The sequence below is a fragment of the Manis javanica genome, chromosome 11 (genome assembly GCF_040802235.1).
Source record: "Manis javanica isolate MJ-LG chromosome 11, MJ_LKY, whole genome shotgun sequence".
Classification (NCBI taxonomy): Eukaryota; Metazoa; Chordata; class Mammalia; order Pholidota; family Manidae; genus Manis; species Manis javanica.
In genome coordinates, this window is record NC_133166.1 from 52873217 (window position 1) to 52897731 (window position 24515).

General features: G+C 38.4%; 1 protein-coding gene and 1 long non-coding RNA gene across 6 annotated transcripts in view; both read left to right on the top strand.

Moving 5' to 3' along the window:
- TCP11L1 (t-complex 11 like 1) overlaps nt 1–24515 on the top strand; it is a 56593-nt gene that overhangs the window by 12118 nt on the left and 19960 nt on the right. For 4 of the 5 annotated variants that reach the window (XM_073216377.1, XM_073216376.1, XM_073216375.1 and 1 more), the window contains 4 exons: nt 15976–16108; nt 19259–19379; nt 20742–20962; nt 24009–24145. In XM_073216377.1, the coding sequence (XP_073072478.1) occupies nt 15976–16108; nt 19259–19379; nt 20742–20962; nt 24009–24145 (612 nt within the window). Of the gene's footprint in view, nt 1–6670; nt 6741–15975; nt 16109–19258; nt 19380–20741; nt 20963–24008; nt 24146–24515 lie in introns of all 5 variants that reach the window. The other variant, XM_073216374.1, reaches the window with a different exon arrangement.
- LOC140844421 (uncharacterized) lies at nt 20970–23597 on the top strand. The gene is made up of 3 exons (XR_012122674.1): nt 20970–21689; nt 22446–22547; nt 23385–23597. It is a non-coding gene; the product is annotated as an uncharacterized lncRNA (long non-coding RNA).

A 24515-nucleotide genomic window follows, 5' to 3' on the forward strand; every position in this document is an offset into this window, starting at 1 on the left:
ATTTTGTTGAGTTCTCTTACTTGCCTTTATGTGACCAAATAAAAATTTTTACCAGACAGGATATGAACAGCTCTTAGATTTGGTTCCTTTTTTTGGTGAGCAAGAGAAAATAGTAAAAGAGGAAGAAAAAAATCAGTCCACTAACCTAGGAAGATCTTTATACACATTAAATCCTGTGCAAACAAGTGACATCATCGTCTCATCTTAAGCTCAGATCTTATCACCATCCTGTTAATTAATGTAGTCATCTTGAAGGTCAGTGCTTTTCAAAGTACTGTTCTGGGACCATCAGTATCAGCTGGAGACTTGTGAGAAATGCAGATTCTCTGGCCCCACCCCATACCTGCAAAATCAGGAAACCCTGTGGGTGACCAGCAGTCTCTTTTCACAGCCTCTCCACTTCCTGATGCGGATATGAGGTAAAGAACTGATATCATAGACTTTTTTGTTTTTAATTAATTAATTAATTTTTTATTATTTTTATTTTGGTATCATTAATCTACAATACAAGAAGAGCATTATGTTTACTAGACTCCTCCCATCACCAAGTCGCCCCACAAACCCCATTACAGTCACTGTCCATCAGCACAGCAAGATACTGTAGAATCACCACTTGTCTTATCTGTGCTGCACAGCATGTATAATGTGGGGGGTGTGCTGTAGTAGCCACCCTCCACATTATACATGCTAATCGTAATACCCCCTATCTTCCCCCCACCCCTATTATCCCTCCCTTCCCACCCATCCTCGCCAGTCCCTTTCCCTTTGGTAATTGTTAGTCCATTCTTTGGTTGTGTGATTCTGCTGCTGTTTTGTTCCTTCAGTTTTTTCTTTGTTCTTATACTCCACATATGAGTGAAATCATTTGGTACTTGTCTTTATCCATCTGGCTTATTTCAGTGAGCATAATACCCTCTAGTTCTATCCATGTTGTTGCAAATGGTAGGATTTGTTTTCTTCATGTGGCTGAATAATATTCCATTATGTATATGTACCACATCCTCTTTATCCATTCATCTACTGATGGACACTTAGGTTGCTTTCACTTCTTGGCTATTGTAAATAGTGCTGCAATAAACATAGGGGTGCATCTGTCTTTTTCAAACTGGAGTGCTGCATCCTTAGGGTAAATTCCTAGAAGTGGAAATCCTGGGTCAAATGGTATTTCTATTTTGAGATTTTTGAGGAACCTGCATACTGCTTTCCACAATGGTTGAACTAGTTTACATTCCCACCAGCAGTGCAGGAGGGTTCCCCTTTCTCCACAACCTCACCAACATTTGTTGTTGTTTGTCTTTTGGATGGTGGCGATCCTTACTGGTGTGAGGTGATACCTCATTGTAGTTTTAATTTGCATTTCTCTGATGACTACCGATATGGAGCATCTTTTCATGGTCCGTTGGCTATCTGAATTTCTTTTTTGGAGAACTGTCTGTTCAGCTCCTCTGACCATTTTTTAATTGGATTATTTGCTTTTTGTTTGTTGAGGTGCATGTGCTCTTTATATATTTTGGATGTCAACCCTTTATAGGATCTGTCACTTATGAATATATTCTCCCATACTGTAGATGCCTTTTTGTTCTATTGGTGGTATCCTTTGCTGTACAGAAGCTTTTCAGCTTGATATTGTCCCACTTGTTCATTTTTGCTTTTGTTTCCCTTGCCCAGGGAGATATGTTCATGAAGAAGTTGCTCATGTTTATGTTCAAGAGATTTTTGCCAATGTTTTTTTCTAAGAGTTTTATGGTTTCATGACGTACATTCAGGTCTTTGATCCATTTCAAATGTACTTTTGTGTATGGGGTTAGACAGTGATCCAGTTTCATTCTCTTACATGTAGCTGTACAGTTTTGCCCACACCAGCTGTTTAAGAGGTTGTCATTTCCCCATTCTATGTCCATGGCTCCTTTATCATATATTAATTGACTGTATATGTTTGGGTTAATATCTGGACTCTCTATTCTGTTCCACTGGTCTGTGGCTCTGTTCTTGTGCCAGTACCAAATTGTCTTGATTACTGTGGCTTTGTAGTAGAGCTTGAAGTTGGGGAGCGAGATCCCTCCCACTTTATTCTTCCTTCTCAGGATTGCTTTGGCTATTTGGGGTCTTTTGTGGTTCCATATGAATTTTAAAACTATTTGTTCCAGTTTGTTGAAGAATGTTGTTGGTATTTTGTTAGGCATTGCATTGAATCTGTAGAATGCTTTAGGCAGGTTGGCCATTTTGACAATAGTAATTCTTCCTAGCCAAGAGCATGGGACGAGTTTCCACTTGTTAGTGTCCCCTTTAATTTCTCTTAAGAGTGTCTTGTACTTTTCAGGGTATAGGTCTTTTGCTGCTTGGTTAGGTTTATTCCTAGGTATTTTATTCTTTTTGATGCAATTGTAAATGGAATTGTTTTCCTGATTTCTCTTTCTGTTAGTTCATTGTTAGTATAAAGGAAGGCAACAGATGTTTGTGTATTAATTTTGTATCCTGCAACTTTGCTGAATTCAGATATTAGCTGTTGTAGTTTTGGTGGAATGGAGTCTTTAGGGTTTTTTATATACAATATCATGTCATCTGCAAATAGTGACAGTTTGACTCCCTCTTTACCAATCTGGATGCCTTGTATTTCTTTGTTTTGCTGATTGCCATGGCTAGGACCTCCAGTACCATATTGAATAACAATGGGGAGAGTGGGCATCCCTGTCTTGTTCCCTATCTTAGAGGAAAAGCTTTCAGGTTCTTGCTGTTACGTATGATGTTGGCTGTCGGTTTGTCATATATGACCTTTATTATGTTGAGGTACTTGCCCTGTATACCCATTTTGTTGAGAGTTTTTATCATGAATGGATGTTGAATTTTGTCAAATGCTTTTTCAGCATCTATGGAAATGATCATGTGGTTCCTGACCTTCTTTTAGTTGATGTGGTGGATGATGTTGATGGATTTTCGAATGTTGTAGCATCCTTGCATCCCTGAGATGAATCCCACTTGATCATGGTGTATGATCCTCTTGATGTATTTTTTAATTAGGTTTGCTAATATTTTGTTGAGTATTTTTGCATCTATGTTCATCAGGGATATTGTTTTGTAATTTCCTTTTTTGGTGTGGTCTTTGCCTGGTTTTGGTATTGGAGTGATGCTGGCTTAATAGAATGAGTTTGGGAGTATTCCCTCCTCTTCTATTTTTTGGAAAACCTTAAGGAGAATGGTTATTATGTCTTCTCTGTATGTCTGATAAAATTCAGCGGTGAATCCATCTGGTCCAGGGGTTTTGTTCTTGGGTTTTTTGATTACTGCTTCAATTTCTTTGCTGGTAATTGGTCTGTTTAGATTTTCTGTTTCATTCTTGATCCATCTTGGAAGGTTGTATTTTTCTAGGAAGTCCATTTCTTCTAGGTTTTGCAGCTTGTTAGCATATAGATTTTCATAGTATTCTCTAATAATTTTTTGTATTTCTGTGGGCTCCGTCGTGATTTTTCCTTTCTCATTTCTGATTCTGTTGATGTGTGTAGATTCTCTTTTTCTCTTAATAAGTCTGGCTAGGGGCTTATCCTGCTTATTTTTTTCAAAGAACCAGCTCTTGGTTTCATTGAATTTTTTCTATTGTTTTATTCTCAATTTTATTTATTTCTTCTCTGATCTTGATTATGTCCCTCCTTCTGCTGACTTTGGGCCTCATTTGTTCTTCTTTTTCCAGTTTCAATAATTGTGATGTTAGACTATTCATTTGGGATTGTTCTTCCTTCTTTAAATAGGCCTGGATTGTTTTATAGTTTCCTCTTAGAACTGCCTTTGCTGTGTCCCACAGAAGTTGGGGCTTTATGCTGTCGTCATTTTTCTCCATATATTCCTTGATCTGTGTTTTAATTTGTTCATTGATCCATTGATTATTTAGGAGCATGTTGTTAAGCCTCCATGTGTTTGTGAGCCTTTTTTTTTCTTTATACAATTTATTTCTAGTTTTATGCTTTTGTGGTCTGAGAAGTTGGTTGGTAGAATTTCAATCTTTTTTAATTTACTGAGGCTCCTTTTGTGGCCTAGTATGTGGTTTATTCTGGAAAATGTTCCATGTGCACTTGAGAAGAATGTGTGTCTTGCTACTTTTGGGTGTAGAGTTCTGTAGATGTCTGTTAAGTCCTTTTGTTCTAGTGTGTTGTTCAGTGCCTCTGTGTCCTTACTTATTTTCTGTCTGGTGGATCTGTCCTTTGGAATGAATGGTGTGTTGCAGTCTCCTAGAATGAATGCATTGCATTCTATTTCCTCCTTTAATTCTTTTAGTATTTGTTTCGCATGTGTTGGTGCTTCTGTATTGGGTGCATATATATTTATAATGGTTACATCCTCTTGTTGGAATCATTATGTATCATTATGTAATGTCCTTCTTTATCTCTTGTTACTTTCTTTGTTTTGAAGTCTATTTTGTCTGTTATAAGTACTGCAATACCTGCTTTTTTCTCCCTATTGTTTGCATGAAATATCTTTTTCCATCCTTTGACTTTTATATCATAGACTGTTTTTAAAAGCAGCTTTATTGAGGTATAATTGATACACACAAAAAAAGCATAAATGTAACCACTGACTTTTTGAAAATAAGAATTACCCTTTGTTCCTTGGCTCAAACCCTGTAAGGTAAATTTCAAGCTTTATCAAAAGAAAATAGTACAGCAATTGATTATGAGAGTATTGCAGCAGTTAATTTAGCAGTAAAATTTACAGGTCTTGATATCAGGACAATGGAAAGGGAGAACTTAGAAATAACTCAAGGTTTTGATACAGTGAGCCTTCGTTCTGCAAAATTATTGTGTCACATACCCTCCGAGTTTTTTTCATTCGTCAGCTTCAGAATGCTCATATTCTTAGTATCCTGTACAGAGTTAGTGGTTTTAATGCTGTTTGAATGGCAGCTGGCCCTGAAGTACTCCACGCAATTTTAATTTGGAGAAATTCATTCATGACACAGGGTTAGTGGTTGAGCAAAATGTATACTGCTAATGGGAGCAAAAGAGGAAATCTTAAATCTTGTGTCTCCCTATTTTTTTTTTGCATTTAGGATAGGCAGGAGGCAAAGGGATTAGAAAATAAGCCCTTGGCTTCCTGGGAAAATGGTAGTCTTGTAACTTTAAAAAGTTATCCTAAATCTCAGTTTACTGTACAGGCATGCTTTGGAGATATTATGAGTTCAGATCCAGACCACTGTAATAAAGCAAATATCACATTAAAGCAAGTCAAATGAATTTTTTGGTTTCCTTGTGTATAGAAATTATGTTTACACTATACTGTAGTCTATTAAGTGTGCAATAGCATTCCATCTAAAAAAAACCAGTGTATACGTTAATTAAAAAAGAATTTATTACTAAAAAACCATCATCTGAACTTTCAGCGAGTTGTGATCTTTTTGCTGATGAAGGGGCTTGCCTCATGTTGAGGGCTGCTGACCGATCGGGGTGGTGACTGCTGAAAGCTGGGATGGCTGTGGCAATTTGTTAAAATAAGACAGTGATGAAGTTTGCCGCACTGATTGACTCTTCCTTTCACAGAGGATGTCTCTAGCATGCGATGCCATTTGATAGCATTCTACTCACAGTAGAACTTTCAAAAGTGGAGTCATTCCTCTCAAACCCTGCCACTGCTATATCAACTAAGTATATGTAATATTCTAAATCCTTTGTCATTTCAATAATCTTCACAGCATCTTCACCTGGAGTAGATTCCATCTCAAGAACTCACTTTCTTTGCTCATCCCTCAGAAGTAACTCCTTATCTGTTCAAATTTTTTCATGAGATTGGAGCAATTCCATCACATCTTCACACTCCTCTTGTAATTCTAGTTCTTTTGCTATTTTCAACACAGTTATGTCCTCCCCTAAAGTCTTGAACCCCTCAAAGTCATCCATGAGGGTTGGAATCAACTTCTTCCAAACTCGTAATGTTGATATTTTTACCTTTTCCCATGAATCATGAATGTTCTGAATAGCATTTAGAGTGGTGAATCCTTTCCAAAAGGTTTCTTATTTCCTTTACCCAGATCCATCAGTGGAAACACTATCTATGGCAGCTATAGTCTTACAAAATGTCTTCTTAAATAATAAGACTTGAAAGTTGAAATTAGTCCTTGATCCATGGGCTGCAGGATATATGTTGTTCTGGCAGGTGTGTAAACAACATTAATCTCTTTGGACATCTCCCAACAGAGCTCTTCGGTGACTGGGTGCATTGTCAATGAGCAATAATATTTTGAAAGGAATCTTTTTCTGAACAGTAAAGCTCAACAGCAGACCTAAAATATTCAGTAAACCATGCTGTAAACAGATTTGCTGTTAATCTGGCTTCCTTGTTCCCCTTTTATTGAGGACAGGCAGAGTAGATTTAACATAAGTCTTAATGGCCTTAGGATTTTCAGAACGTTGAATGAACATTGGCTTCAACTTAAGGACAGCAGCTGCATTAGCCCCTAACAAGAGAGTCAGCCTGTCCTTTGAAGCTTTAAAGCCAGGCATTGCCTTCTCGCTAGCTGCAAAAAGTCCTAGGTGACATCTTCTTCCAAAATAAGGCTGTTTCATCTACATTGAAAATCTGTTTGGGGGCGGAGCCAAGATGGCAGCGTGAGTAGAGCAGCAGAAATCTCCTCCCAAAACCACATATATCTATGAAAATATAACAAAGACAACTCTTCCTAAAATAGAGACCAGAGGACACAGAACAACATCCACACCATATCCACACCTGCGAGAACCCAGCGCCTCATGAAGGGGGTAAGATACAAGCCCCGGCCCGGCGGGACCCGAGCGCCCCTCCCCCCCAGCTCCCGGCGGGAGGAGAGGAGTCAGCAGGGAGGGAGAAAGAGCCCATGACTGCTGAACACCCAGCCCCAGCCATCCAGACCAGAGTGCAGACACAGTGCATGCGTGGGGTCCTGGATACTAGGGTAACAGGGCGGCAGGACCGGTGACGGGGTGCCTGAGGCCGACGCTGGAGAACAAAGAAATGGGAGCGGTCATTTTTTTTTTTTTTTCTTTGGTGAGTGCTTTTTGGAACACTTAAAGGGACAGGAGGCCCAATACTAGGGAAACAGGGAATCAAGACCGGTGAGCTGGTGCCTGAGACCGGTGCCTGAGGACAAAGAAAATCATGCGTTTTTCTTTTTTTAATTATTTATTTAATTTTTTTTCTTTTTTTTTTGTTGCTGTTGTTGTTTTGGTTTGGAGAGTGCTTTTTGGAAGTCTTAAAGGGACAGGGCAGGACACTTAGTCCAGAGGCAGGGAATCTGGGGATCTCTGGGCACTCTAACTCCCTGGGCAGCAGGGAGCACAGAGGCCCCTTACAGAGATAAATAGCCTCCCGGCCACTCCCCCTCCAACAGGGCTCCACCATTTTGGAGCAGCACCCGAGCCAGGCCACACCCACAGCAACAGTGGAGATAAACTCCATAGCAGCCAGGCAGGAAGCAGAAGCCCTGTCTGAGCACAGCTGCCCAGCACAAGCCACTAGAGGTCACTATTCTCCCAGGAGAGGAAGGCCACAAACCAACAAGAAGGAAAGCTCTTCCTGCTGTCACTCGTACCAGCTCTGCAAACTATCTCTATCACCATGAAAATGCAAAACTACAGGCAGAAAAAGATCACAGAATCAACACCTGAGAAGGAGACAGACCTAACCAGTCTTCCTGAAAAAGAATTCAAAATAAAAATCATGAACATGCTGATGGAGATGCAGAGAAAAATGCAAGAGCAATGGGATGAAGTCCGGAGGGAGATCACAGATGTCAGAAAGGAGATCACAGAAGTGAAACAAACCCTGGAAGGATTTATAAGCAGAATGGATAAGATGCAAGAGGCCATTGAAGGAATAGAAACCAGAGAACAAGAACGTATAGAAGCTGACATAGAGAGAGATAAAAGGATCTCCAGGAACGAAACAATACTAAGAGAACTGTGTGACCAATCCAAAAGGAATAATATCTGTATTATAGGGGTACCAGAAGAAGAAAAGACAGGAAAAGGGATGGAGAGTGTCTTTGAAGAAATAATTGCTGAAAACTTCCCCAAACTGGGGGAGGAAATAATGAAACAGACCACGGAAATATACAGAACCCCCAACAGAAAGGATCCAAGGAGGACAACACCAAGACACAGAATAATTAAAATGGCAAGGATCAAGGACAAGGAAAGAGTTTTAAAGGCAGCTAGAGAGAAAAAGGTCACCTATAAAGGAAAACCCATCAGGCTAACAAAAGACTTCTCGACAGAATCCCTACAAGCCAGAAGAGAATGGCATGATATATTTAATGCAATGAAACAGAAGGGCCTTGAACCAAGGATACTGTATCCAGCACGACTATCATTGAAATATGATGGTGGGGTTAAACAATTCCCAGACAAGAAAAAGCTGAGGGAATTTGCTTCCCACAAACCACCTCTACAGGGCAACTTACAGGGACTGCTCTAGATGGGAGCACTCCTAAAAAGAGCACAGAACAAAACACACAACATATGAAGAATGGAGTAGGAGGAATAAGAAGGGAGAGAAGAAAAGAATCTCCAGACAGTGTATATAACAGCTCAATAAGCGAGCTAAGTTAGGCAGTAAGATACTAAAGAGGCTAACCTTGAACATTTGGTAACCAAGAATTTAAAGCCTGCAATGGCAATAAGTACATATCTCTCAATAGTCACCCTAAATGTAAATGGACTTAATGCACCAATCAAAAGACACAGAGTAATAGAAAGGATAAAAAAGCAAGACCCATCTATATGCTGCTTACAAGAAACTCACCTCAAACCCAAAGACATGCATAGACTTAAAGTCAAAGGATGGAAAAACATATTTCAGGCAAACAACAGCGAGAAGAAAGGAGGGGTTGCAGTACTAATATCAGACAAAATAGACTTCAAAGCAAAGAAAGTAACAAGAGATAAAGAAGGACACTACATAATGATAAAGGGCTCAGTCCAACAAGAGGACATAACCATTCTAAATATATATGCACCCAACACAGGAGTACCAGCATATGTGAAACAAATACTAACAGAACTAAATAGGGAAATAGACTGCAATGCATTCATTTTAGGAGACTTCAACATACCACTCAACCCACAGGATAGTTCCACCGGGCAAAAAATAAGTAAGGACACGAAGGCACTGAACAACACACTAGAACAGAGGGACCTAATAGACATCTATAGAACTCTACATCCAAAAGCAACAGGATATACATTCTTCTCAAGTGCACATGGAACATTCTCCAGAATAGACCACATACTAGCTCACAAAAAGAGCCTCAGTAAATTCCAAAATACGGAAATTCTACCAACCAATTTTTCAGACGACAAAGGTATAAAACTAGAAATAAATTCTACAAAGAAAACAAAAAGGCTCACAAACACATGGAGGCTTAAAAACATGCTTCTAAATAATCAATGGTTCAATGAACAAATCAAAATAGAGATCAAGGAATATACAGAAACAAATAACAACAACAACACAAAGCCCCAACTTCTGTGGGACACAGCAAAAGCAGTCTTAAGAGGAAAGTATATAGGTATCCAGGCACACTTGAAGAAGAAAGAACAATCCCAAATGAATAGTCTAACATCACAATTATTGAAACTGGAAAAAGAAGAACAAATGAGGCCTAAAGTCTCATTTCTTTTTGTTGATGTGGTGGATGATGTTGATGGATTTTTGAATGTTGTACCATCCTTGCATCCCTGGGATGAATCCCACTTGGTCATGGTGTATGATCCTTTTGATATGCTGTTGAATTCTGTTTGCTAATATTTTATTGAGTATTTTTTGCATCTACATTCATCAGGGATATTGGCCTGTAATTTTCTTTTTTGGTGAACAAAATGAGGCAGAAGGAGGGACATAATAAAGATCAGAGAAGAAATAAACAACATTGAGAAGAATAAAACAATAGCAAAAATCAACGAAACCAAGAGCTGGTTCATTGAGAAAATAAACAAAATAGATAAGCCTCTAGTCAAACTTATTAAGAGAAAAAGAGAATCAATACAAATCAACAGAATCAGAAATGAGAATGGAAAAATCACTACAGACTCCACAGAAATACAAAGAATTATTAAAGACTACTATGAAAACCTATATGCCAACAAGCTGGAAAACCTAGAAGAAATGGACAACTTCCTAGAAAAATACAACCTCCCAAGACTGACCAAGGAAGAAACACAAAAGTTAAACAAACGAATTGTGAGCAAAGAAATTGAAACGGTAATCAAAAAACTACCCAAGAACAAAACCCCGGGGCCAGACGGATTTACCTCAGAATTTTATCAGACACACAGAGAAGACATAATACCCATTCTCCTTAAAGTTTTCCAAAAAAACAGAAGAAGAGGGAATACTCCCAAACTCATTCTATGAAGCCAACATCACCCTAATACCAAAACCAGGCAAAGACCCCACCAAAAAAGAAAATTACAGGCCAATATCCCTGATGAATGTAGATGCAAAAAATACTCAATAAAATATTAGCAAACAGAATTCAACAGCATTTCAAAAGGATCATACACCATGACCAAGTGGGATTCATCCCAGGGATGCAAGGATGGTACAACATTCAAAAATCCATCAACATCATCCACCACATCAACAAAAAGAAAGACAAAAACCACATGATCATCTCCATAGATGCTGAAAAAGCATTTCACAAAATTCAACATCCATTCATGATAAAAACTCTCAGCAAAATGGGAATAGAGGGCAAGTACCTCAACATAATAAAGGCCATATATGATAAACCCACAGCCAACATTAAACTGAACAGAGAGACGCTGAAAGCATTTCGTGTGAGATCGGGAACTAGATAGGGATGCCCACTCTCCCCACTGTTATTTAACGTAATACTAGAGGTCCTAGCCACAGCAATCAGACAAAACAAAGAAATACAAGGAATCCAGATTGGTAAAGAAGAAGTTAAACTGTCACTATTGGCAGATGATATGATATTGTACATAGAAAACCCTAAAGACTCCACTCCAAAACTACTAGAACTGATATCAGAATACAGCAAAGTTGCAGGATACAAAATTAACACACAGAAATCTGTGACTTTCCTATACACTAACAATGAACCAATAGAAAGAGAAATCAGGTAAACAATTCCATTCACAGTTGCATCAAAAAGAATAAAACACCTAGGAATAAACCTAACCAAAGAAGTGAAAGACCTATATCCTGAAAAGTACAAGTCACTGTTAAGAGAAATTAAAGGGGACACTAACAAATGGAAACTCATCCCATGCTCATGACTAGGAAGAATTAATATCATCAAAATGGCCATCCTGCCCAAAGCAATATACAGATTTGATGCAATCCCTATCAAATTACCAGCAACATTCTTCAGTGAACTGGAACAAATAATTCAAAAATACATATGGAAACACCAAAGACCCTGAATAGCCAAGGCAATCCTGAGAAAGAAGAATAAAGTAGGGGGGATCTCACTCCCCAACTTCAAGCTCTACTACAAAGCCATAGTAATCAAGACAATTTGGTAGTGGCACAAGAACAGAGCCACAGACCAGTGGAACAGATTAGAGACTCCGGACATTAACCTGAACGTATATGGTCAATTAATATTTGATAAAGGAGCTATGGACATACAATGGCGAAATGACAGTCCCTTCAACAGATGGTGCTGGCAAAACTGGACAGCTACATCTAGGAGAATGAAACTGGACCATTGTCTAACCCCATACACAAAAGTAAATTCAAAATGGATCAAAGACGTGAATGTAAGTCATGAAACCATAAAACTCTTAGAAAAAAACATACGCGAAAACCTTTTAGACATAAACATGAGTGACCTCTTCTTGAACCTTTCTCCCCGGGCATGGAAAACAACAGCAAAAATGAACAAGTGGGATTTTATTAAGCTGAAAAGCTTCTGTACAGCAAAAGATACCATCAATAGAACAAAAAGGAACCCTACAGTATGGGAGAATATATTTGTAAATGACGGATCCGATAAACGCTTGATGTCCAAAATATATAAAGAGCTCACATGCCTCAACAAACAAAAAACAAATAATCCAATTTAAAAATGGGCAGAGGAACTGAGCAGACAGTTCTCCAAAAAAGAAATACAGATGGCCAACAGACACATGAAAAGATGCTCCACATTGCTAATTATCAGAGAAATGCAAATTAAAACTACAATGAGGTATCACCTCACACCAGTAAGGATGGCTGCCATCCAAAAGACAAACAACAACAAATGTTGGCGAGGCTGTGGAGAAAGGGGAACCCTCCTACACTGCTGGTGGGACTGTAAATTAGTTCAACCATTGTGGAAAGCAGTATGGAGGTTCATCAAAATGCTCAAAACAGACCTACCATTTGACCCAGGAATTACACTCCCAGGAATTTGCCTTAAGAACGCAGCAATCAAGTTTGAGAAAGACAGATGCACCCCTACGTTTATTGCAGTACTATTTACAATAGCCAAGAATTGAAAGCAACCTAAATGTCCATCGGTAGATGAATGGATAAAGATGTGGTACATATACACAATGGAATACTACCCAGCCATAAGAAGAGGGCAAATCCTACCATTTGCAGCAACATGGATGGAGCTGGAGGGTATTATGCCCAGAGAAATAAACCAAGCGGAGAAAGAGAAATACCAAATGATTTCACTCATCTGAGGAGTATAGGAACAAAGGAAAAACTGAAGGAACAAAACAGCAGCGGAATTACAGAACCCACAAATGGACTAACAGGTACCAAAGGGAAAGGGACTGAGGAGGATGGGTGGGTAGGGAGGGATAAGGGGGGGAAGAAGAAAGGGGGTATTAAGATTAGCATGCATGTGGGGGGAGGGAGAAAGGGGAGGGCTGTACAACACAGAGAAGACAAGTAGTGATTCCAGAACATTTTGCTATGCTTATGGACAGTGAATGTAAAGTGGTTTATAAGGGGGACCTGGTATAGGAGAGAGCCTAGTAAACATAATATTCTTCATGTAAGTGTAGTTTAAAGATTTTAAAAAAAAAGGATAGAAAGAAAAGGGGGATTACTCCTTGATAGGATAAAACTAACTGTAAATCAGTGATTAATGCATGCTTTAAATATCCTTAATTTTGATCACTTAAAGGGTGTCAGATGATTGGCTATGGAGATACCCTTTTCTGATAATATTCCTTTCTCTTAAAAAAAAAAAGGCAGTTCCTGTGTGGTGACTTCCAATGAGTTCTACACAATGGTATAAAGGGCATATCAAAGTGTGGGCAAAGGGTCTGTTTGTGTTTATACAGAGGATCAAAGCCTAATTTGGCTACCCAGAAAATGAACTAAGATACGATATGAAGAAGAACTTCCAACATCAGCACTCTCTGGAAGAGTCATACCAGAAGATGATCATCAAAAAACCTCAACAAAGATCCAGGCGATGCTGCAGTTGTAGCTGCATCCATCCCACCGGTTCCTGGACTTGCCATTGGAATGAAGAAGGGGATATCTAAGCTGGCCTGTGCTTTCAGTAAAACCACAAATGTGACTGGATCTATACTGTTGGAACTCAACCAAGAATTTAGGAGAAGTGCAAGTTGTAGCGCTCCAAAATCAGACAACTACAGACTATCTACTGTTAAAAGAACATATGGGATGTGAACAGTTCCCAGGAATGGGTTGTTTTAATTTGTCTGATTTCTCTCAGACTGTTCAAGTACAGTTGGACAATATCCATCATATCATAGACAAATTTTCACAAATGCCTAGGGTGCCTAACTGGTTTTCTTGGCTTCTCTGGAGATGGCTGGTAATTATAGATCTGCTTTGGTTATGTAACTGTATTCCTATTATGTTAATGTGTGTGTGCAATTTAGTTAGTAGTTTAAAACCTGTACATGCTTAAGTTACTCTAAAAGAAGATATGTCAAAGAAATAATCAATCCTCCCATGTTTTCTTCTGTCTGCTACCTCTATAGCTTTTTCTTCTTCCTTCCTAATTACAACCCTTAAATAGAATTCGTGCCTCATATCCAATTCACCGAGTATCATAATTCTTCCACGTGGTAAAGATACCTCAAGACAAATGCTGGGCATAGAAGCCACAGGGCATAAATCTGCAAAGAAGTAAAAAGCTAACCTTTTCAAAGAATGTTGCTTCTCTCTCACTTACTAACTTAACATTTCCCTGTATGGCCCCGGAAGATGACTGGTTAGCCAGAGACGGGTAAGATTCCTCAAGGGAGGAACAACCTAAGACAGGTACGGTCACAGGGGGGCCATCAGGTGAGAAATTGGGGATCAACAGAGGTGAGGCTTAGAACCTCACGCCCCCTGTTTTGAGAGAAATCTTCAGCATCCGTGGATGTTTTATTGCCCTTGTCTAGCTTGGATTAACACATAGTCTACAGGCACACACCTGATCATCTACATTTGCTCTCTTACAACACTAAACTATGTTTTCTACCTTTATCTTGCATCTACCTACCACTTCAGCATTTTATTTAAAAAATAATAATAATAATAATAAAGGGAGAAATATGGGATTCACATATAAATCAAGTATAAAAATCAAACAAATATTCATATTTGACCTGATTGTTTATAGTTCATAATGAGTGATCAAAACTGAAAGTTTTTGTGATGACTGCCCTTGTACTGTTCACCATGTAAGAACTTATTCACTATGTAAGAATTCGTTCACCATGTAAGAACTTGGTCGTTATGCACAGAAGATTGGGGACTGATAAGAATTAGGCTTGAGATGGATTAATGATTGTGCATTGAGCATTGACTCCCCTATACAGAATTTTATTGTTGTTAACAACCATTTGATCAATAAATATGAGAGGTGCCCTCTGAAAAAAAAAATCTGTTGTGTAGTGTAGCCACGTTCAATTCATAATTTTTAGCTAGATCTTCTAGATAACTTGCTGCAGCTTCTACAACAGCACTTGCTGCTTCACCTTACCCTTTTGTGTTATGGAGATGGCTTCTTTCCTTAAACCTCATAAACCAACCTCTGCTACCTTCCAACTTTTCTTTTGCAGCTTTCTTACCTCTCTCAGGCTTCATAGACTTGAAGAGAGTTAGCTATGGCTTTGCTGTGGATTAGGCTTTGGCCTAAGAGAATGCTGTGGTTGGTGTAATTTATCCAGACTACTAAAACTTTTTTTTTTAATCATTCATACATTCACTGGAGTAGCACTTTTAATTTCTGTTTGGCACAAGAGGCCTAGATTTCAGCCTATCTTATCTTTTGACATGCTTTACTCACTAAGCTTAATCATTTCTAGCTTTTGATTTAATGACAGACATGTGACTCTTCCTTTCACTTGAACATTTGAAGGCAGTTGTAGGGTTATTAACTGGCCTAATTTCAATATTGTGTGTCTCAGGGAGGCCCAAGGAGAGGGAGCAGTGGGGGAATGGCTGGTCAGTGGGGCAGTTAGAACACACACATTGATCAGTTACGTTCGTTGTCTTAGATGGGAACAGTTCCTGGCACCCCACAATAATTACTAACATCAAGGATCACTGATCACATATCACCATAACAAACATAATAAGGTTTGAAATACTGCAAGAATTTCCAGAATGCGTCAGAGACATAAAGTTAGCAAATGCTGTTGGAAAAAATGGTGCTTTTGGCACCATGATAGGCTTCTTGGCATAGGATTGCCACAAACCTTTATTTTGTAAAGGATAAAATATTTACAAAGTGCAGTAAAGCAGAGTTCAATAAAATGAGGTATGCCTGTAATCATTTTCCATTGATCAGTTGTAAGAAACCAGATGTTTTGATGATTGTAAATGATTTCTGCATTTAGGATTCTAGGTTTAAAAAAATGAATATGAAATGGGTGAAATTCTATTTTTGTTTGTTATTACTAGAGTATTTTCATAAATAGAGGCATAACTGAAATTATTAGCTGATACCAGGGCCACTACCTACTCCTTTAATAGAATTTATAAGGTAGAGAAAGAAATCTCTTATACTGGATTTTTTTGTTACAGCTAGTCCTCCTCGATTTGTGACAGTAGAAGAACTTCTAGAGACAGCAAAAGGAGTCACTAATATGGCTCTAGCCCATGAAATTGTAGTAAATGGAGACTTCCGGATTAAACCAGTTGAGTTACTGCAAGACAGGTAAGGTGGTTATTGAGTTATCTTGTTTAATAGAACACTGGTATTTTCCACTTCTGGGAATGTTTTCTTTACTTGATGCCAACATATTCAAATATCCTTTTGTATATTGTTGTTAAAAAATATTCCTATACTAAAAATTATGAGATTTTGAAAGGAGATCTCAGGACCACTGATCCTTCAAAATGTAAATAAAAGGTCTGGAAATGTCTCCCAGAAATCTCTTATGTCAGCTTCTCCTACTCCACAGGACTTAGCTGCCACATCTTGTGTTTTCATTGTTTCATTTCTTATGACAACCACATTGCACTGTACTTATTTGTTTACTTATGTTCTTCACCATATTGTAAAGTCTACAAAGACAAGTACTGTACGTTAGTCTCTATATATGTAGCACCTGGAGCATATCTATTGAATCTAAAACTCTATTACTTGTTGGTAATTTAAAAAAGCCTCTCAAATAGAAGTACAGCACCAGATGGCTTCACGGCTGAATTCTACGAGAAATTTAAAGAGGAGCTAATACACATCCTTCTTAAAGTACTCAAAAAAGTAGGAGGAATACTTCCAAAGTAATTCACTGAGACCAGTATCAACTAATACCAAAACCAGACAAAGACACTACAAAAAAAAAAGAAAATTATAGACCAATATCCCTGAGGAATATAGATGCAAAAATCCTCAACAAAGTATAGCAAACTGAATTCAAAATTACATCAAAAGGATCATTCATCATGACCAACTGGGATTTATTACAGGGATGCAAGGATGGTACAATATTCATAAATCAATCAGTGTCATACACCACATTAACAGAAAGAAGGATGAAAACCACATGATCATCTCAATAGAGACTGAAAAAGCATTTCACAAAATTCAAAATCCATTCATGATAAAAACTCTCAACAAATGGGTACAGAGGGAATTTACCTCAACATAATAGAGGCCATATACAACAGATCCACAGTTAACATCATAATGGTGAACAGACAAAAGCTTTTCCTCTAAGATCTGGAACAAGACAAGGATGCCCACTCTCCCCACTTTTATTCAACTTAATGCCAAATACCATGTCCTAGCCATGGCAATCAGACAACACAAAGAGATAAAGTCATCCAGTTTGGTAAAGAAGAAGTTAAACTGTCACAATTTGCAGATGCAGTGAATTCATACGCAGAAATCTGTGGCATTCTTATACACTACCAATGCACTAGCAGAGAGAGAAATCAGGAAAACAATTCCATTCACAATTGCATCAAAAAGAATAAAATACCTAGGAATAAACCTAACCAAGGAAGTGAAAGACCTATACCCTGAAAACTACAAGACACTCGAGAGAAATTAAAGAGGACACTAACAAATGGAAATTCATCCCATGCACTTGGGTAGGAAGAATTATATTGTCAAAATGGCCATCCTGCCTAAAGCAATCTACAGATTCAATGCAATCCCTATCAAAATACCAACAGCATTCTTCAACGAACTGGAACAAATAGTCTTAAAAATCATATGGAACCACAAAAGACCCCGAATAGCCAAAACAATCCTGAGAAAGAATAAAGTGGGGGCCATCTCGCTTCCCAACATCCAGCTGTACCACAAAGCCACAGTAATCAAGACAATTTGGTACTGGCATAAAAACAGAACCACAGACCAGTGGAACAGAATAGATACTCCAGACATTAACCCAAACATATATGGTCAATTAATATATGATAAAGGAGCCATGGACATACAATGGGGAAATGACAACCTCTTCAACAGCTGATGTTGGCAAAACTGGACAGCTACATGTAAGAGAATAAAACTGGATCACTGTCTAACCCCATACACAAAAGTAAACTCGAAATGGATCAAAGACCTGAATGTAAGTCATGAAACCATAAAACTCTTGGAGGAAAACATAGGCAAAAATCTCTTGGACATAAACATTAATGACTTCTTCATGAACATACCTCCCCAGGCAAAGGAAAAAAAAGCAACAATGAACAAGTGAGACTATATCAAGCTGAAAAGCTTCTGAACAGCAAAGGACACCACCAAGAGAACATAAAGGCATCTACAGTATGGGATAATATATTCATAAATGACAGATCCGATAAAGGGTTGACATCCAAAATATATAAAGAGCTCATGCACCTCAACAAACAAAAAGCAAAAAATCCAATTCAAAAATGCGCGGAGCAGCTGAACAGACACTTCTCCAAAGAAGAAATTCAGATAGCCAACAGGCACATGAAAAGATGCTCCACATCACTAGTCATCAGAGAAATTCAAATTAAATCCATAATGAGGTATCACATCACACCAGTACGGATCACTACCATCCAAAAGACAAACAACAACAAATGTTGGCAAGGTTGTGGAGAAACGGGTACCCTCCTACCCTGCTAGTGGGAATGTAAACTAGTTCAACCACTGTGGAAAGCAGTATGGCTGCTCCTCAGAAAGTTCAAAATAGAAACAGCATTTGACCCAGGAATTCCACTCTAAGGAAAAAGACAGATGCACCCCTATGTTTATCGCAGCACTATTTACATAGCCAAGAAATGGAAGCAACCTAAGTGTCCATCAGTAGATGAATGGATAAAGAAGATGTGGTACATATACACAATAGGGTATTATTCAGCCATAAGAAGAAAATCCTACCATTTGCAACAACATGGATGGAGCTAGAGGGTATTATGCTCAGTGAAATTAGCCAGACAGAGAAAGACAAATACCAAATAATTTCACTCATATGTGGAGTATAAGAACAAAGAAAAAACTGAAGGAACAAAACAGCAGCAGAATCACAGAACCCAAGAATGGACCAACAGTTACCAAAGGGAAAGGGAGTGGAGAGGATGGGTGGGAAGGGAGGGATAAAGGGAAGCAGGAAGAAAGGGGGCATTACGATTAGCATGTATAATGCAGGGGGGGTCACGGGGAGGGCTGTACAACGCAAAGAAGACAAGTAGTGATTCTACAGCATCTTACTACGCTGATGGACAGGGACTGTAATGGGGTTTGTGGGGGGTACTTGGTGATGGGGGGAGTCTAGTAAACATAATGTTCCTCATGTAATTGTGGATTAATGATACCCAAGAAAGAACAAAAGTGATTTGTGGCTCAAATATTCTGTTTTTGCCTCTTTTTTTCATTTGCCTTCAGCTTGGAAAAGAGAGTAAAGGAGATTGTACATAAAGCTTTTTGGGATTGCTTGAGTGTCCAGCTAAGTGAAGACCCCCCAACATATGACCATGCCATCAAGCTTGTTGGAGAGATCAAAGAGGTGAGGCAAAGAGCAAATTGTGGTATTTTTCTGGTGTGTTAGGAGTATTCAACCTCTCTGTTACTTTTCAGAAAACTAAAGAAATGGAAGGATCAAAAGACATAGGCACCCCTTTGTTTATTGCAGCATTATTTACAGTAGCCAAATATGGAAGCAACCTAAGTGTCCATCAGTTGATGAGTGCATAAAGAATATGTGGTACATATACACAATGAAATACTATTCAGCCATGAGAAAGAAACCAATCCTACCATTTGCAACAACTTGGTTGGAGCTAGAGGGTATTATGCTCAGTGAAATAAGTCAGGTAGAGAAAGACAAATACCGAATGGTTTCCATCATTTGTGTAGTATAACAACGGAGCAAAACTGAAGGAAAAAAATAGGAGCAGACTCACAGACTCCAAGAAGGGACTACCGGTTACCAAAGGGGAGGGATAGTGGAGGGCGGGTGGGGAGGGAGAGAGAAGGGGATTGTGGGGTATCATGATTAGTGCACATGGTGTGTATGGGGTCACAGGGAAGACAGTGTAGCACAGAGAAGACAAGTAGGGATTCTGTGGCATCTTACTACACTGATGAATTGTCACTGCAATGGGATATGGCGGGAGATTGAGTAATAAGGGTGAATGTCGTAACCACATTGTTTTTCTTGTGAAACCCTCATAAGAGTGTATATCAATGATACCTTAATTTAAAAAAAAAAAGAAAGAGACCAAAGGGTCAAGAAGCTAAAATACTTACCAAGATGTGCATTTAGAGAATTTCTGGCTTAATGTCCTTTTTTTTAATGTCAAAGAAGCTATGATAACCTGAAGGCATTACTTCAGTAAATGAAGAAAAAGTTCGTAGTTTAAAAACAGGTACTTTAAGAAAACAACTTATTTTACAAAATATAGGTGACATGTAAAGTTTTTAATAGGTTTGGACACATTCAATTTATAATGGCCAAAAGTGATTCGGCCTGTGGGATAGAGAAGACATTAAATGGAAGGTTAGGAGTGTTTTTGCAACACTTTTAGCGGTAATATCAAAGAGGACAGGTGTCCATGGAAATTGATGTGTATGGTCAGCTCACAGGCTTCTGCTAATTGTATTTTCCTTTTTTCACTTTTAACAGTTTATTCCTCTTGTGTCCAGTTGATTGCTTCCCAGAGTTTAAAAGGAAACTTAAATAGCTAGTCTAAATGATTTATAAACATGTTTTTCTGTAGATTTGTTGAATAAGAGGTTAAAAATAATATGCAACATTATAGAAACAATTGATAAGCTCTTATTTGAGTAGTTATAAATTCCCTTAATATAATAAAAAATGATGTCTGACTAAGAAACTTTGATTAAACTTGACTGTGCTCTCTTGTAGACTCTCTTATCTTTCTTGCTGCCTGGTCACACTAGACTGAGAAACCAAATAACAGAAGTCTTGGATCTGGATCTGATAAAGCAGGAGGCAGAGAATGGGGCCCTAGACATTTCCAAGCTGGCAGAATTCATCACTGGCATGATGGGGACACTCTGTGCACCTGCTCGAGATGAGGAAGTTAAGAAACTAAAGGACATTAAGGAAATAGTGCCCCTTTTCAGGTACAGGAATCGTACTAATCACCTTCAGTCCACCTAGAATACAGAGCCTGTTTTCAGATTTAGACTCCTCAAGTATAGATACTTTTTAGTTTTTTTCCCTCAACTTTTTTTTTGAAAAATTCTAAACCTACAGAACAGTTGCAAAAATGGTATGATCAACACTCATATATCCTTCATGTAGATTCACAAGCTTTTAACATTTTGTCAGTTTGCTTTCTTTTTACATGATGTATCAGAATGTACATATGGGTGTATATTATTTCCCCTGAACCTTCTCAGGGTTAATGACAAATATTGTGACATTTCACCCTTAAATATTTTAGCAAGTATCTCCTCAGAATGTGGATGTTCTACATAATCAAAATACAGTGAGATATTAAATTTAACATTAATATAATCCCATTAACTAACATGTAGTCCACAGTAACTTCCTTTGGTCTTTTGATTGTTTCTATTTAAATATATGGATTTGTGATCAAGTTTTTGCAGTTTTAGTGCTAATGTGGGAAAAGGATTGACATGCTGCTGCCTGAGAGTTTGACTTTTGGTAACTGCTTAGATCTGCTTTTCTGTAAACAGGTAAAGGTGTTATGCATCAGAATCTTCCTTGGCAATACTGCTGGTAGGGAAAATGACCTCTGATTGTTAAATTGCATCTGGAGTGAAAGGAATGATAATGAACTATACATACTGGATGGGACATGACAACTCTGGACTTCTTTAGTGGGTAATTTATATTTGGGCGTGCCTGCTCCTGGAGACCCAAGAAGCCATTCCATACTATTATTACAAAACACATCAGCATGTGAGGATTTGAAACCATGTGTCTGAGTTGTTTGTGCATGGCTCATACTGTAACTCTTGGTGTTGCCCTCTAGGCAAGAGTGTGAGTAGATGATGCCAAACCTCTGAATGTTCAGTTGAATTTAAGAAGGCCTCCTGGTCTGACTTCCTTTGCAGCCCTTACTTTTTCAATTAACATTATGCTCTAATCATTTCACTTAATTTTCTCATTGAAAGTGTCATTGAGATCATTGTCTATTCACCTGTACACTTTATCCAGTTTTCCTCAATGGTAACATTTTACAAAACTGGAGTGTATCACAACCAGAATATTGACATTAATACAATCCACTGATCTTGCTTAAATTTTCTCTTTTACCTAAAAACATTTGTGTGTGTGTGTATGTGTGTGTGTGTGTGTATGTGATTTTTATACAGTTTTAACACTTGTGTAAGTTTGCATATTTGCCACCACATTCAAGGTATTGAACAGTTCCAATACCACAAGGATCATTGATTGCCCTTTCATAGCTTATATTGTTCTTGAAAAATTCCCTGTAAGCATTTTCAATGGTTGCAAAACATTCATTTGCATAGATGTAATTAATTATTTCTCTGTTATGATAGATTATGTATACTTATTTACTATTTAACACTACAGTGAACATCTTTATACACAAAACTTTTTTCTGTATTTTAGAGTTTTACTGAAGATAGGTTCTTAAAATGGGATTGCTGTGTCAGAGGATAAGACTCTCATTGCATGTTATCAAGTTGCTTTCCAGAAGTTCTTTCATTTTCAGTTGAGTATCATTTTATCATTGTGGTAGCAATATTCAGTAAATTCAAAAATGCCCTGCATTGCAAAGTTACCTCAGGGTATAGAAAGAGTACTGAAAAGACCTCCTGAAAATAGTTACTGACTTGTTCATTCATTCAACAAGCTCTTAATAAGCACCTCTCATGTGCTACACGTGGTGCTAGACATTGGAAATAAAATAGTCAGAAGAGCTTATAACCTAGCCAAGTTAAATGAGAAATCCCTTGGAAGAATTATTCTGGGAAAATAGCTTGTAGCAAACTCAACCTAAACTCTAATCCTTCTGTAAAGAGAAGGGACTGGGAAACTGGGAGTACATGCCCTATCAGAAGGAGGCAGCAATGGCCTCTTAGTGCCAGCTAGTTGTGGCCATGATGGAACATTGGTCCACGTGCCAGATCTTTAGATTTTTCAAGAGAAGCTGGAAATCCAGGTTTTTAAAAACACTGTGAACACAAAACATGTTTTTGGGTTACCTCCAGTCAGTGGCCACCAGTTGGTAGTTTCCAATAGTCTCTGGTTTTCTGTAGGTGGATTTTGGGAACTGTTGGGCATGCTCAATGGAAAGGAGAATGTCCCCCAGGAAAGTAGGGTGTCCCATGTATTTGGGAGATGGACAGCATGACCCTGTTCCTTAGAATATGTATCCTTTCCCACGTATTATTACCTTATATGTAGGTGAGTTTATTGTGTCATATAATGTTCAGTCAATCCCAAGGGGCATCAAGGGACTTGGAGGACATTTGATCTTGTTCCTGCTTACATGTAGGGCCACACCTAAACCTGTAGCTTGGGTTCTTAACCACCTTCTGCAAACAGGTCACGTAGGAGCTCCTGCCTCTAGAGAGAGTGGTCATGGTAAGTGTGACAAGCAGGATGGAAGGCATCCTTGGCACTGGGTCAGGCCTGCCCACTGGATACAGTCAGACTGTGAATGTACCTTTTACCACCAGAACTTGATCATAAAACAGGCCCTGAAACAAAGAGTGACTGGGGTAAGAAGAAAGGAGAAATGAGTGAGGTAATTTTCTTTCTTTCCTAGGAAGTGAATTAACCTATGTGAGAGAAGACACTGGGTGATGAGTTCTCTGCCCTTAACCTCAAGTCGTGGCTCCTTCCTTCCCCTGTGACTACACTGAGGGCTGAGCCAGAACCAGAAAATGCATTCTGCTGTAGATGGGCAGTGCGGGGAGCCCCATTTGCCTGGGGGCAAGGGATGGTAGGGTGGGGATAGAAACAGTTAAAAAATTTGCAGTCTTTTCAAACCATTAAAGTTTTTATGTTTTCTAAATTTGTTTTTGTTTCTCATGATTCTTCTAGCTTCTCATAGCTAGAAAGCTAAGATTTTGAAAAGCCTAGCTCAAGTCAGTTCACCCCTTCCTTTGAAACAATGTTTATGTTGCAAATGCCCAGTTCAAAATCTTTTTATCTCTTTTCTTTCAGAGCAATTTTTTCTGTGTTGGACCTAATGAAAGTGGACATGGCGAACTTTGCTGTCAGCAGCATTAGGCCACATCTCATGCAGCAGTCAGTTGAATATGAAAGGAAGAAGTTTCAAGGACTCTTGGAGAAGCAACCAAGTATGTTCAGTGTTCGTGGTACTCTTTCGTTGTCTGTTTCTTCATTTTAAATGCTGTGGCTTGTTGCATATAATATTTTCAAAACAAAACTAATATTTAGTGTAAGAGTAGTCTAATTTGAAAACAGAAAAACACAAGACATTAGGACTTGAAAAGACTTCATTGACAAGTGAGAGAAATAAGGTAGATATAAGAATAGAAATTTGAAAGAATGAAGAAGTCCTGAGTTAACTAGGTTTTTTAATGAAAACACCGGTTTGAGGTGAATTGTATGCTTGGCCTTGATTTTAAAACATGGCAGAGTTCTTGTGACTGTTTAATTCACTTTTCTCCTTGGAGATACATCAAGAAATTCTCCTTTGCTTCTGTT